At 40.8% G+C, this 16107-nt stretch overlaps 1 protein-coding gene across 14 annotated transcripts in view; it reads left to right on the top strand.

The window, feature by feature from the left end:
• SLC35A3 (solute carrier family 35 member A3) overlaps positions 1–16065 on the top strand; it is a 57120-nt gene extending 41055 nt beyond the window's left edge. For 13 of the 14 annotated variants that reach the window (XM_068690493.1, XM_068690492.1, XM_068690489.1 and 10 more), the window contains 7 exons: positions 385–589; positions 1455–1609; positions 1705–1827; positions 3048–3219; positions 6476–6594; positions 7114–7247; positions 14521–16065. In XM_068690493.1, the coding sequence (XP_068546594.1) occupies positions 385–589; positions 1455–1609; positions 1705–1827; positions 3048–3219; positions 6476–6594; positions 7114–7247; positions 14521–14611 (999 nt within the window). In that variant the 3' untranslated portion in view covers positions 14612–16065. Of the gene's footprint in view, positions 1–39; positions 64–384; positions 590–1454; positions 1610–1704; positions 1828–3047; positions 3220–6475; positions 6595–7113; positions 7248–14520 lie in introns of those variants that run through there. The other variant, XM_068690498.1, reaches the window with a different exon arrangement.
• Positions 16066–16107: the final 42 nt, after the last annotated feature.

Here is a 16107-nt window from a genome sequence, read left to right as displayed (position 1 = left end):
AGGTCTGTGACTGGTTTAACTTCAGAGATTTCTTCTGTGAAACCAATTATTGGAAAGTTAATTGTAAGTTAGGAGTCCTTATTTGACTTTTTTTAACAGATAAGAAATATTCCACTGAATTATTCTATTAACTGTTAGGTTTAATATTCTAATATGCTTCCCCATTTCTAATCATGTATTTAAAAATATTTCTTAAGTGTTAATCTCCTTTCTCTTTAAATATCAGCTTAGGTTCGTTGTTTTCTTTTGCTGGCTGAGGTCTCTGGCTAACATTTTTAATATGCTGATTCCTATGGGAAATGTCTGTTTGTGATGTTACCTTTTAAGCCTGTTTTTATATATGTTTGTTTTCTTGTTTGTTTGTTTGTTTTGGTTCTGTTTCAGGAAAAAAATAATCAAGAAATGTCTACCAATTTAAAGTACCTTTCCTTGAGCATCCTGGTTTTTCAGACTACAAGTCTGGTGTTGACCATGCGTTACTCTCGGACACTGAAAGAAGAAGGACCTCGTTACTTATCCTCTACTGCAGTAGTTCTTGCTGAACTCCTGAAGATTTTAACCTGTATTCTATTGGTCTACAAAGACAGCAGTATGTGTTAAATTTTGCACCTAGTAATTTTTGTAATCAATATGCTGTATTGTAATAGCAACTGCAAGGCAGCCATGTGAGTATGGGCCCACAATAAAACATTTTCCTTCTCATTTAAGAAATATTCTTGGAAAGACTGTAGTCATACTTCACTTCTCAACGCATAATATATTGTCTATTTGCTGAAGAGCATTCTCTTTGAATATGAATACTAAGGTATGCAAGAATAAATTTTCTACTAGCAGCTTGAAGCTTGTGTTTTTCAGGCATTTTAGGAAATTCATAAATAGAAGTAGGAAAAAACATGAATGGTAATGTAGAAATGTATAGCAAACAAAATGACAGATGCTAGAGGAAGGAAGCAATTTCATTAATACAGAAAGAAGCACAGTCTTAAGCTCAAAAAAAAAAAAGTATCTTTGAATTTACTGTCATTCTTGCCTTGTATATTTTATGCTGCATTTATCCAATTCCTTGACATACATATTTGGTCTTCAGTAATTTAAAAACATCATTATATATGCAAAAATATTGCTGACTCTGTAGGCTCCTAAATGTGTACTGTTTAGCTGATGTTCTTTAATGTATCATCTTGAATATATATGATTATTAATAAGTTTTACATTAACATAGTTTGAATAATTGTTCTAGTTCTGATAGTCTATGACAGCAGGACACTTTGCAGGATGTTTTTAAAAAGATGAAGCTTATGAGAATCAAACAAACATTATACAGTATTTTGAGTTCTTGATAGTGGTGACAGCTATAGAAAGGGTGCAATAATGTTGAGAACAGTACATTGCTCTCTCCTTTTTTTTTTCCCCTCTCCAGTTAGTTAATGTCTATTTCTGTGTTTCTTTGGTAGAGTGCAATTTACGGGCTCTGAACAGAGTGTTACATGATGAAATCCTTAATAAGCCCATGGAAACTCTTAAACTTGCAATTCCTTCAGGAATTTATACTCTTCAGAATAACCTGCTGTATGTAGCATTGTCAAACCTAGATGCAGCCACATACCAGGTATTGTACATTTGGATTGCTTTGCAAGTTTTAAAAAAAAAAAAAAAGAAGAGAATATGAATTGTGTGGTAATAACTGTTTCTGGGTTCTTTTAGGTTACATATCAGCTGAAAATTCTTACCACGGCACTCTTTTCTGTGTCCATGTTAAGCAAGAAATTGGGCGTATACCAGTGGCTGTCATTAGTGATTTTGATGACAGGAGTGGCATTTGTGCAGGTAAATAGTAGCAGGTGGTTTCTAACGTGCTTGTGTAATGTGTTTAATCAAGGAACATGAGTTTGTATCCTGATTATACAGCTTCCTGATTCTACCACCTCTATGCCCGTAACAGTACAGCCAGGAGCTACATATCACAATTGGCCAGGGCTACAGGACACCAGAAATGGTTCAAAGGCAAAAGATAGCAACCTCTTCATGTGTTCTGCTGTAGCATGTGACTGAGCCTCTGGAGCATCCTTCAAATAACAGCATTACAAGTATTTATTTGCACATTTTTTCTGACATTAGTGATTTGGATTCACAGGCCTTACATGATAGCACAGTCCTGCTGCTCACCTTATGATACAGTTTCACCATGGCAAATTTACTCAAACCATTTTGGGAGCAAAATTCATTCCAAATGATATAGCTACAGGGGTTTGTAGTTTTCAGAGGGTAGGATCTGGGGATAAGAGGCTATTCTAAGAATTTTTAACAGATTTTAGCATATCATAAATTTTTTTATCTTAAATCTTAAAGATTTATTTTTTTTAAATTCTAAGGATTAAATGTTATGGAACTTTCAAATTTAATAATTAAAAATGAGAACAGAACATTCTGACAGTAATTAATAGTCTCTTCAATACATTGTCCATGGCATCGCCTTTTATTCTGTTAGCTTTAGAGATATCGTGAAGTTTAGTTTCACAGAGTTCAGAATGTTTTAGCTCTCACACTGAAGAGTGATTTTGTATGACACACACACAAGACAATTCATTACGTTTTAAAGACAGCTGTTACAAGTGTATATTCTGATTTATCTGACTGTATATAGCTGTTATAAGTGGTATTCTGATTTATACTTGTATGGAGAATAGGTAACTAACTGGCATGTGGTAAAAGTTAGTGACTGTGAATAACCAGGACAGATCACATTGGGATTCAGAAACAGTGCTGACAGTCCAGAAATGTGTCAGATAAAATTCTGGCCTGTTTAAATTGATAGGTTTTCACACAGCTGAGTGACAACTTTACTCGTTATAAATACATAGAAAGAAAAGTTATGATTTTGCAGTTCTTTAGAAGTGTTTATGATACAAAATGCAAAACCTTACAAGCATATGATGCATTTAGTAACTAATATTGCTTAAGAAAAAAAAAACAAAAAAACTTGCATGTTATAGATGCTTATGACTTTATTGTAACAGTGACATTTGAATAATTGTTTTTATATCCAGTGGCCTTCAGACTCTCAAGCAACAGCTGCTAAGGAACACTCTGCAGGATCTCAGTTTGTAGGCCTGATGGCAGTTCTTATAGCATGCTTTTCTAGTGGATTCGCTGGAGTTTATTTTGAGAAAATTTTGAAGGAAACTAAGCAGTCTGTGTGGATCAGAAACATTCAGCTTGGTAAGTTTAATTTTAGTCTTCTGTTACAACAGGAATACTGTATTCTAAAGATAAATGTGCAAAAAATAAAAAATACCAAAAACATTTTATTATTCTGCATAAACGTACTTTATAAATAAGAGTAGTTTAAACTCTGCTAGATAGGGTTCTAGGAATTGCTTTCTGCTGTCAACCTAGTTCTTGATTTAACTTGGTTATAGAGTGTTTGTAAGTTTGTCCAGAATCTGTGAATTGAATTTGTATTTAAAATGTTCTAAGGAATGTTATCTTATGCAGAGTTTTGTATATCCTTTGTGTCTTTTGCACTAATTAATCAAATAAATGTACATAGTAGCTTTTTTTTCTCCATATTTTTTATTTTTCTTAGAGAGCATAGGAACATTAAAAATAACTATGTTCCTAAAACAATGCTTTGAGACCTATTTTAAAATTAACATTTTTTTCTCTTGTCTGGATAGGAAGTTTTTATAGCTTGGCACTTTTAATACAAAAAGAACTCATACATTAGTGAATAAAGTTGAGGTAATTTATTACGATTATCTCAGTACAAAGGTCAGTTTGTTTAAGTTGTCTATGTAATCGCCAAAGAAAGGTATGTTCGTCCTAACTATTTGAATGCCGGCACCTATTAGTAAGGGAATAGTTTCTATTTCCAAAGTAGTTCTATGTCTTCTAGACCATAGATATAAATGATGACAGAGTTGATCCATTTTCCTGAATGTGTTTTCCCTCACCTCAGAGCAATCTTGTCCAGTTTGTAAGATGAGAAATACCACAACAGCAATACCTTTTTGTCCCTGTTTTTGTAATAGGAACACAATTGACTGATGGACTTGCCTTCTTCCTCTAATGGGGTACCTCTGGTCCTCATCTGTAGGCAATAATTTTTATTGCATATTTAAGTAAATTTTGGGGGCAGAATTTGAACTTAGGATAACACTTAGGATAGACCTTTGACCAAATTCACAGTACTGTAGACGTAAGTCATAAGGATATTTTGTTTCATCAGGGTGTGTACTGGGTCTTGTAAAAGGTAATGAAGTAACATAAAAACAGGAGATGGTGGTGGGTTTTGTTTGTTTGGTTTTTAATCAGCTAATCGCTGATATTTATTAACATTTATTGAAATTGTATGCATTAACACTAAGGTTCCTTGACCAGGGATATACCAGGAAAGGTTATGTTAGGGAATTTATGGAGGCAGAGAAGGATGAGTGGCTGGGGCTTGGTCCAGGGTCTGAGGCAGGGTTTTGGTGTTCTGGTTGGATGTAATGTAAAATCTGCTGGCACAGACAGCTGAAAGTAGAACCAGAGGATGCAACTTGTGATGCACTGTGGCTTCATGCTGTTGTGACCTTTTCCCTTCCCAGTCGTAGCCAGTAACCATGGTTAACCACATGCGAACAGGGCTTTTTGTTCTCCCCTCGTGTTACAGCCCTGCATACTTGTTTGCCAGGTAGTTTGAATAGCTTTCAATTTGGAACAGGTAAGAAGCAAAAACATGAGTATTGCTTCTTGTTTCTTTCACAGATTGGCTGAAAACCCAAATAACTGTGTAGACAGGCTGACTATTTGAACTGATTATTACTCTGAATTTCCATAGCACTATGGTATGCCACAGTGCAGATATCAGATACAAATTCCACTTAAACACTTAGAGTTATTGAAAAAAGCAATAATCCTTAAAAAGTACTCTTCAGATTTTTCTACAGTGCACAATTGTATGTATGAAAGCAAATGACTTTACTAGTTTGATAGTAAGCCTGGTCATACATTGAATGTTTCAGTAACTGTTTCATGAAAACAATGAGATCAGAACAGATTGCATATTAACATAAACAGTTTAAGATAACGAATAACTGGGACTGTGATGTATGAAGACATAAATGTTTGTAAGAGTAGTGAAAATCAGATCACCTGATTTATTTTTTTTTTAATTTGCTTCAATAGAAAATTCAGTAGAATATGTTTCCTGTTACATTTGTTTTTCAGTTCAGAAATGAAATTAATTTTGTCGTATTTCATAAAGGATTTCCTGATACAGCTTTTAGAAAATATTTAAAACATTCAACCATAATTTCAGAAATTCAGTGTATCCTTTCTGCAAGTGCAAGATAGTTACCCACTTCAGATGTTATATCATTCACAAACAAGTCAGTCATAAGCAAGAGCTTTGAAACAGAGCTTTACTTAAAATACAAAGAACAAAAATCATACATCCAACCTGATGTTCATTTTCATATCCGTAGAGACTTATTAGAACTGTAGGAAAAAATGAAAACAATATCTGAATATTTTTTGAAAAATTGTCCTCATTCAGTTTCTAACACATGCTAGTATCTTATCTGGGATGTATAAGTAGTTGGTTTCTTGTTTCTGTATTTTAGCGGCTCCGCAAGAAAAGAGAAATAATTGGTTTCATATGAGTCAAATCTAAATTATTAAGTATGTCTACAAAAAAAAAAATATTTAATGTCAAATGGAAGGTTTTACTTCACTCGAAACCAGGCCCTTCTTTCCAGATGCAAGAAAAAACAATGAAAATAGCAGTCAGCTATTCACAGAAATGGAGTGGAGTAAGTGCTTCCCCTTTCCTGCTCAGGACTAGAGCCTAGATCAGTCATAGAGGAGATGCTTTCATCACTTATTTCCTGAGGGGATTGCAGAAAGCTTCCTGTCTGATAGCAGAACACCAAATAGTCACCAAATTAGAAACTTTAAAATCTCACCTAGGTTTCTTCTTCTGATGTTGTCAGTGCTAGTAAATGTTCATTGTGTTTGAGGCTGCTAGCTCAGACAAAGGTCTTGGAAGTGGGGTGCTTCCAAAACTGAACTGATCACTCCCTCTTTTGCCATGCCAGTGGCCATCTCCTCCTCTGAAAGGTTTCCCTGTTTTTCCTTCCTGAAGTGTGACTTCAGCCTTCAGTCATGACAAGTTTCAGAAAAACTGAAATTGTGCTGAAGTAAGGTTTTTTTACATGCCATAAACAAAAATCACCTTATTTCAGTAGAAAGTAATGGAAGATATGTGTATAAGAATGTCACAGTGGACACAAGGAAAAAATGTGGATATAAATGTGGAAAATAGCTTTTTAAAAGGGATGATCCATCTGAACACTGATTGCATTTGAATGTGGTGATGTTGGATGTGCAAGTCCTATTTTCAATTCAGATATATATGAGCAGACCTTGAACGAGGAACCTGTTTGCGTGCTTTTTTTTGCCTGAAGTTTTTAAATCCATCTTGTACTTTCAGGATTTTTTGGTAGCATATTTGGACTGATGGGTGTATACATTTATGATGGAGAACAGCTGTCAAAAAATGGATTTTTTCAAGGATATAATCAACTTACTTGGATAGTTGTTGTTCTACAGGTGAGATATCCTCTATCATGCTTTGTGAGTTGGGGACTTAACTTTTCTGTAAATGACTGGGTAAATTAGTGTAATTGAAGCTACTGAGAGTTCTATAGTTAAGTCTGATATAGCACTATTAGAAATAACTTCTAAATAAAAACCTGGGGAATTCAGAGCAAGTATATGATTAACTATTGTGCAACATAAAAGCATGTAAGCATTTTTTCTTTTGCAATGCTTAAAAAAAAAAAGGAAGAAAAAATGTATGCCCTTTCTCCTTTGGCTAAAACTGCAAGTGTAAAGTACAATAATTTTTTCTACTGATTTAATAATGGTAATATGATAAACAACTTATTTATTAGAAATTGAAGAACACCACTACTCATCTTCAACAGTGTATATACATAGCAGAAAATAAATGTTTCTATACATAGACAAAAGCTTTTCCTGAAGTAAGTGTATGTTGTTAAGCATAGATGCTCCCAGTGGAATTATCACATTGCAAATCCAAACTTCATTTTCAAACTTATTTTTCAGGCACTTGGAGGCCTGGTCGTTGCTGCTGTTATAAAATATGCAGACAACATTTTAAAGGGATTTGCAACTTCTCTCTCTATTATACTGTCAACATTGATCTCCTATTTCTGGCTTCAGGATTTTGTTCCTACAAGGTAAGAATTATTTTCCATGTGTACAGAAAAAAAAATAGTAGTTGAAAACTTAATGCTTACCAGATATAACTACTAAATAAATGAATAAATAAATAAATAAGCCTTTATAAAATATTTAGATTCAACTCCCACAGAAAAAAATAGTTTCATAACATAACTAACACTTAAATTTTGCAGTATAATTGGCAAGATCAAATTTTCTATAAGATAGAGCACCCTACAGGTCACAAATAATTGAATCTCAAATTTCATCTTTTGCCAAAACATCCTCTTTATTCCAGGCTCTATGTTTTAGTTCACTGTTCTTTTCTTTCTATCCTCCACCCATTCTCACTGTTCGTTCAGCTCATTCCTCATTAGGTTTGATGCTCGCCTTGCACTGTGTTTAGCTCTGCTCCTTGAACTAATCTCCCCCTTGTGGCTGTTCTGAATAAGGTTGGGACTAAGGGATTACTCTTGTTCACTAGTTAGCTTCTAAAGGCCAGTATCTTAGGCAAGTCACCCCATTGCAAGATGACTTATGGCTGGAACAGCGATAATGATAATAATCTTTTTATACTGCTTGTCATCCAATCTCAAAGATTGTCTTTAAAAGAAGTATTTGAAAGTGATTATTGCAGTCATTCACATGTGGAAATTACATTATAGTGATTAGTTGCTCTTGGAGTCCTCTGGACTCGCTCTAACACCTCTTTCTTGTGCTCAGGGCCCCAAACCTGGGTGCAGTAATCCAGGTGGGGCCTCACAAGGGCAGAGCAGGGTAGAGGGGCACAATCACCTCCCTCCCCTGCCGACCACTCCTCTCTTGATGCAGCCCAGAGTCCAGTTGGCTTTCTGGGCCAGAAGTGAGCACTGCTGGCTTATGTCGAGCCTTTTGTCCGCCAGAATCCCTGAGTTTCTGTCTGCAGGACTGCTCTCAGGGTGTTCTTCTCCCAGTCTGTGCTCCTGTCTGGGATTGCCCCGACCCAGGTGCCTTGCACCTTGCACTTGGACTTGTTGAACCTCATTCAGTTCACATGGGCCCACTTCTCCAGCCTGTCCAAGTCAATGTAAACAATAGGACCATCGGTCATAATGGACCTATGTTTCTCACATTTCATATACATTCCTAGTTTTAAAATATTTCTGATATAAATAAAACTTTATTTTTTAATCTAAAAGTAGTATTTGCAATACTAGCAGGAGGAGCTGGCAGGGCTCATTGAGAGGGCTTTAAACTAGGTAGGAAGGGGGATGGGGAGAGAATAAGGCTCGTTAGAGGTGTGCCAGGGAGAAAAATGTCAGGCCCAGGGTTGCAGGCAGTGGCCCAGCTGAAGTGCATCTACACCAATGCACGCAGCATGGGCAACAAACAGGAGGAGCTGGAAGCCATCGTGCAGCAGGCAGGCTACGACTTGGTTGCCATCACTAGGACCGCTCCCATGACAGGAGTGCTGCAGTGTCTGGCTATAAGCTCTTCAGAAGGGACAGGCAGCACAGAAGGGGTAGTGATGTGGCTTTCTATATTAGAGAGTCTTTTGATGTTGTGGATCTTGAGGCTGAGACTGGGAATGATAAGGTTGAGTCCCTATGGGTTAGGATTGGCGGGAAGGCCAACAAGGCTAGCGTCCTGGTTGGGGGTCTGTTACAGACTGCCCAACCAGGATGAGGAGACGGATGAGGAATTCTACAGGCAGCTGGCAAAAGTTGTAAAATCATCAGCTCTTGTCCTCGTGGGGGACTTCAACTTCCAAGATGTATCCTGGACATGCAATACAGCTCAGAGGAAGCAGTCTAGGAGGTTTCTGGAGAGCATGGAAGATAGCTTCCTGACGCAGCTGGTTATTGAGTCTACCAGGGGAGGTGCCCCTCTGGACCTTCTATTCACAAACAGAGAACTGGTGGGAGATGTGGTGGTCAGGAGCTGTCTTGGGCAGAGTGACCACGAAATGGTGGAGTTCTCCATTCTTAGAGAAGCCAGGAAGTACCTCGAGTTCTGTGTTCAGTTTTGGGCCCCTCGCTACAAGAAGGACATGGAGGTGCTCAAGCGAGTCCAGAGAAGGGCAACGAAGCTGGTGAGGGGCCTGGAGAACAAGTCCTACGAGGAGCGGCTGAAGGAGCTGGGCTTGTTCAGCCTGGAGAAGAGGAGGCTCAGGGGCAACCTTATCGCTCTCTACAGGTACCTCAAAGGAGGCTGTAGCGAGGTGGGGCTTGGTCTGTTCTCCCACATGCCTGGTGACAGGACGAGGGGGAATGGGCTTAAGTTGCGCCAGGGGAGTTTTAGGTTGGATCTTAGGAAAAACTTCTTTACCAAAAGTGTTGTTAGGCGTTGGAACGGGCTGCCCAGGGAAGTGGTTGAGTCACCATCCCTGGAGGTCTTTAAAAGATGTTTAGATGTAGAGCTTAGGGATATGGTTTAGTGGAGGACTTGTTAGTGTTAGGTCAGAGGTTGGACTCGATGATCTTGAGGTCTCTTCCAACCTAGAAATTCTGTGATTCTGTGATTGGTACTTCAGTTTTGACTGCTTTAGCCTTGTGAATTGGTCTGTTTTGGTTTCATTGGTGAGGTTGTCTTTTTGTTAAGGAGAGACTCTGACCCTTGGAGATCTGGAGAAAAAACGGGTCGAGGCAGGGTTTCATGGGGCAGCCTTTCTCTCTGGCAAGCCAAACGGCCTGGGGGGGAGCCAGCCCCAGAAAAGGGGGCCCTCAGCCCCCCCAACCCTCGTCCTTGCTCCACATGAGGGCATCTTCCAGGCCTCTCCCAAGGCAGCCGCCTTCGGCCTCGCACGGGCCGCTCCATCACAGAGCTTTGCTGAGGTCACAGTGGCCACCGGCGGGCCCGCCCTTGCCCCGGGCCCTATAAAAGGGGCCCCCCTGCCACTGGCCCGCCACTTGCTCAGCGATTTGGTCTTCCGAAAGCCAGCGGCTGAAGGAAGGCCAGAGACAGGAGCAAAGCGAGCGCGAGGCGAGCAGCAGCCCTTCTCAGTGCGAGGACAAGAAATTGTTCCTGGGACCACTGAGAAGGATGTCTGCCTCTGCGAGAATGCGCCATGGGTCGAGGGCCAGCGCCTCCAGCACAAGAACCATCAGTGCCCAGGAGGTGTCTGGTGCCCGGCCCAGAGGCTATTACGACAAATATCATTGGAGCCGAAGCGATGTGGGGAGCAGACCGGCCCCTCAGATAGACACCAACAGCAGACCTGGGCCTAGCCGGAGGTCCAGTGAGGACAGCAAAGAGAGAGAGCGTGGGTTGGAGGGCCACGGGAAGCGGAGCCGTGCCCAGCAGACGGAATATGATGCGAGACCCAGCCGTGGCCAAGGGAGAGATGCCATCAGGAATTCCGTCAATGAAAATCAAGCGGAGAATGGAACGGACCCGAGGCACGGAACTGGGAGGCGTCCTGGTGCGGCACCGTGGCCGGAAAATATGCCCAATGGACGGCAGCCTGTGTGGGCAGTCCCTGCCAGGGACTGGCTCGTCCTCCAACCCGCGGAGCCCATGGAGGTGGGTGCACAAGATGAAGAGCAACCGATGGAAGTGGACCCACCTCGGCCACAACAAACATGGGACTCCCCTGGCAGCTCTCTGAAAAGTGTCCTCAAGGAACACCGGCAGCTGTGCAGAAGGGCTCGGCAAGCTCCCTATGCTGCATCGCCCAGGCTCCACTCCAGGCATTAGCCTGGAGCCACGTGGCAATAAAGATCTTTGCCAATAGTCAGGGGTTGTGTGAGTGCTTCTTTCCCATCCGGCAGCCCTTGTGCGAGAGGTGGCAGCCCTTCTGCGCAGAGCCTCGAGGAAGAGCCCAAGAGAGGCCCCAGTTCCCTTTGGGCTGCTGCGCTGGGGTGACAGGTGGAGTCCCCAAGGGCCACCATGCGCCTTTAACATTTGTGAAAATAAACCGAGGGGTGCAAACAGTAGTGTGTGAGTGATGATAGCTGGCTAATTGCTTATATTAGGAGTGAGTTTCTATATGTGAGTAATTGGTAATGACAGACGTGGAGAAGGCTGAGGTACTCAGCAACTTCTTTGCCTCTGTGTGCACTGGTAGAAGGGCTTCCCACATCTTTCATTTCCCTGACCCCATAGATGGAGGCTGGGGGAGCAGAGTCCCACCCAGTTTAAGCGAAGAGCAGGTTCGAGACCAGCTGATGAATCCAAAGAGGTACAGGTCTACGGGACCTGATGAGAAGAATCCCAGGGTCCTGAGGGAACTGGCTGATGGAGCTGCCAAGCCTCCCTCCATCACAGCAGAAAAGTCCTGGTAGTGGGGTGCTGTCACTGGGGAGTGGAAAAATGGAAACGTCATACCCCTACTCTTCAAGAATTAAAGAATTGAACAAAGAGCACTGCTCTTCAACAGGTAAAGCAATTGGGAGACATTACTTTTCAGAAGAGCAGTCAGGCACTGGGACAGGTTGCTTAGGGAGGAGGTGGTATCACCGCCCTGGGGGTGTTCAAGGCAAGGTTGGATGTGGTGCTTAGGGACATGGTTTAGTGGGTGACATTGGTGGTAGGGTGATGGTTGGACCAGATGATCTTGAAGGTTTTTTTCCAACCTTATTTATTCTATGATTCTATAGTTTCATTTCCAAGTTAGTGGAATTATTTTTTTTTCCTGTTTATTCCCAATTGAAAAGGACTTTCTTGCTCTGACTGCAGGTGGTGTTTTCGTCCATCCCTACGGTGGCAGGGAGGGGTACAGAGAGGACACAGAAAGCCCACCTGTTAAACACGTGGCTCAGGGGCTGGTGCCAACACAAAAATCTTGGGTTTTTTGACCATGGGGCACTTTACTCGGCACCCGGTCTGATGGCCGCAGACGGGTCCCTATCTTTTAGGGGAAAACGGATCCTGGGCCAGGAGCTGGCTGGGCTCATTGAGAGGGCTTTAAAGTAGGTAAGAAGGGGGATGGGGCTGAAGCAAGGATTGTTGGAGCTGTGCCAGGGGGAACAATAGCAAGGCCGGGGGATAAGGCAATGGCCCAGCTGAAGTGCATCTACACCAATGCCCGCAGCATGGGTAACAAACAGGAGGAGCTGGAAGCCATCGTGCAGCGGGCAGGCTACGACTTGGTTGCCATCACGGAGACGTGGTGGGACCAGTCTCATGACTGGAGTGCTGCAATGACCGGCTATAAGCTCTTCAGAAGGGACAGGCAGCACAGAAGGGGTGGCGGTGTGGCTCTCTGTATTAGAGAGTCTTTTGATGTTGTAGAACTCGAGGCTGGGAATGACAAGGTCGAGTCCCTTTGGGTTAGGATCGGCGGGAAGGCCAACAAGGCTAGCGTCCTGGTTGGGGTCTGCTATAGACCGCCAGAGCAGGATGAGGAGACGGATGAGGAGTTCTAGAGGCAGCTGACAGAAGTTGCGAAATCTTCAGCGCTTGTTCTCGTGGGGGACTTCAACTTCCCTGACATATCCTGGAAGCACAACACAGCCCAGAGAAAGCAGTCTAGGAGGTTTCTGGAGAGCGTGGAAGATAGCTTCCTGACGCAGCTGGTTAGTGAGCCTACCAGGGGTGGCGCCCCGCTAGACCTTCTCTTCACAAACAGAGAAGGACTGCTGGAGGATGCCAGCAGTGTGCTCAGGTGGCCAAGAAGGCCAACAGCACCCTGGCTTGCATAAGAAGCAGTGTGGCCAGCAGGGCTAGGGAGGTGATCGTCCCCCTGTACTCGGCTCTGGTGAGGCCGCACCTCGAGTTCTGTGTTCAGTTTTGGGCCCCTCGCTACAAGAAGGACATGGAGGTGCTCGAGCAGGTCCAGAGAAGGGTGACGAAGCTGGTGAGGGGCCTGGAGAACAAGTCCTACGAGGAGCGGCTGAGGGAGCTGGGCTTGTTCAGCCTGGAGAAAAGGAGGCTCAGGGGCGACCTTATCGCTCTCTACAGGTACCTCAAAGGAGGCTGTAGCGAGGTGGGGGTTGGTCTGTTCTCCCACGTGCCTGGTGACAGGACGAGGGGGAATGGGCTTAAGTTGCACCAGGAGAGTTTTAGGTTGGATCTTAGGAAGAACTTCTTTACCAAAAGGGTTGTTAGGCACTGGAACAGGCTGCCCAGGGAAGTGGTGGAGTCACCATCCCTGGAGGTCTTTAAAAGACGTTTAGATGTAGAGCTTAGGGATATGGTTTAGTGGAGGACTTGTTAGTGTTAGGTCAGAGGTTGGACTCAGTGATCTTGGAGGTCTCTTCCAACCTTAATGATTTTGTGATTCTGTGAAAGCAGAACAAATGATTAGGACTTAAAATGGAACGCATCAGACTTAATTTATAAGTAGCCTACTGTTAAATGTTTAGAGGTTTAAAACATTCTGTGTGTTTAAATAGAAATTAATAAGTAACTTACTAGCCTCTGCAAACATGGTGAAAATGGAAACTGGTAAATAATTAAATGACGTAGAGCCAACTAGCAGGATGTACAACTTGAATCCATCTAGTTTAATAGAACTTACTCTTCAGTGTGTTCTTATGCCAACAGAATTTATTTGAACTGAAATTCCCTAATTCTTTTTCTCACTTCAGCAAACATTTCTGATTGGGATAGTAGATGTAAAGTGCTTAAGTGCTTAAATCTGCTGCAATGGATCGTGTCCTGAAATATGATAATCCTTCAGTGAATACAGTTTGCCTGTCATGTGACACAATTTTTTTTTAGTGTTCAGCACGGAAAATCAGATCGTCAACATTAGCATGTCGTTATTACAAGGTTCTTTTCTAAAATGTGTACTTGTAGCTATCAAAACAACTTGAAAGGCCCATACATCACAGTACAAAAGATGTCTTTATTATCTTATCTTTACATAAATATTTATGCATCTGCCAAAACTTAGTTTATGCTGATTTGCAACTGGTTCATGGGCAGCAGTAATTAGTTTTGACACAAGCTTTGGACTTCAAAGCTAACATAACTCCAACAGCATGATGTATGTCAGATGCTAAAAATGCCTGGGTAGCTACAGAAGATGCAATTCTTTAGCTTCTTCTTGAATTTTGCATAGAGCCTTAGTCAAAATGAAAAAAAACCCTCAAAGTTCAGTCTGATTACCTTTGACAGTTCTTCCATGAAGCTATTTCAAAATATGTCAGTGTAATGATACATTAGGTTTATTTATTTCAAATTCTTCCTGCATTCTTCTCTAAGAAATATATGGAAATAATGTTGTTCATTATAAATTGAATGAATAAAATTGATGCTTTGCTTGTTCCCAAAGGAAAAATGTCCCTTGATTGTATTACATAAATAAAATTGTGCTGACTAAAACCAACTAACTTTTTTTTTTTCTTCTGTTCCTGTTCTATTTAGTGTCTTTTTCTTCGGAGCCATCCTTGTAATAGCAGCTACTTTCCTGTATGGTTATGATCCAAAACCTGCAGGAAATCCTATTAAGGCATAGCAGACTTCCTCCTCAGCCTGCTTCTCAAGATCATGCACTGGGGGCCTTGCTAGCAATGGCACGTGGAAGGTGTCATTGTGCACTGCAAGGAGAGGATTACTACCCTGAATCTAGTGAAGAAATGCTTATTGAGTAGTTTTGAAGAACCAGAAGGATTAAAGATGGATCATGATACTGTCTGTAACTGGTGAAAAAAATGGCAGGGGAAAGCCCAGTGCAATGTGCTAATAAAAACTTGAAAGGAACAAAAAGTTTCCAAGAAACTGCAATTAGGAATGTTTACAGCTTTGACCTGGGATCGCATCAAAAGAATTTACTGTATTGACTGCTGCAGAAATATGTCCTATGCACTCTTTGAAATAGCACATGACAGCATTGTCAGATTATTTGTTTTTGCAATTTGACTATATTTAATCTTAGTAAATGTTTTTAACTGTTTGTCTATTTACATGAAATCAACTGAATGCACATCATAGTTCTAAAGCAATGGTTCTAATTAGGTATTCCTTATTAAAACTATGAAAATTGAAGTATGATTGAAAGACATTTTCACAATATCAGATATTTTTATATTTTTAGAAGGCTGATTTAATAACAGAAATATGTGTTCTGTTGCTTCTATAAAGCTGATGTAAGAATGTTAACACTCTCACCTAAGTACACAAAGGGAGAAATTGAGAAAGAAAACTGAAAATCTGTGTTGGTACTCCAGCCATCATCAGGATAGCTTGCAGTGTTCCAACAGATGCAATAAGTCTGTGAACACACAGTGCAGTAATCTGGCACTATGAGTTGGCTTACAATGGAGTGCTTGCTCAGATGTAATGTTCATTATTTTTTATTGATTATGAATCAGCTTGTGAGTAGAACCTTTAAAGTAGGTGGGTGGGTTTTGTTTTGTTTTGTTTTAGATTTACATATCCCCTGCAGATTTTTTTTTTACCTGCAATTTTGAAACCCATAATAAACATTTTATATTCATTATTGTAATCTGTAACAGCTCCATCTGGAGCCATTATGGTATATCATCTGTATACTGTACTGTATTTTATTACAGAGGTGTTTTTTGTTTGTTTGTTTTTTAAACAAGTGTTGTTTACTTGTGAACTCTCCAAGGCTGTTTCAGTACATTTGTATGTAATAGTTTAATTAGAGTTTTTTTAATTGTTATTATTTTGTTCTAGAAGTCCTTGAGCTAACAGACCAAACGGTTCTGTGGAGCTGTTCAGTCTAGTAGTGGAATTACTTCAATAGGGAACAGAATGAAAAATTTACGAATTGTGCAATAGGCAAATATAAAGGCATGCTGTTCTTTTTTTTTTAAAAAACAAAAAAAGACATTAAGAAACATATACAGTCAGACTGTTATGAACACTTTGCTTGTTGAAGTATTTGCATATAGCTAATTGAGACAGAAACACAATGCCAGAACTAGTTTGTTTGTTTGTTTGTTTGTTTGTTTTAAAAAAAAAGCTTAAAAGTCAAGTTTTCAGGAG

The sequence above is a fragment of the Anas acuta genome, chromosome 8 (assembly GCF_963932015.1).
Source record: "Anas acuta chromosome 8, bAnaAcu1.1, whole genome shotgun sequence".
NCBI classification, from domain to species: Eukaryota; Metazoa; Chordata; class Aves; order Anseriformes; family Anatidae; genus Anas; species Anas acuta.
This window is presented reverse-complemented; position numbering and strand designations above follow the sequence as displayed.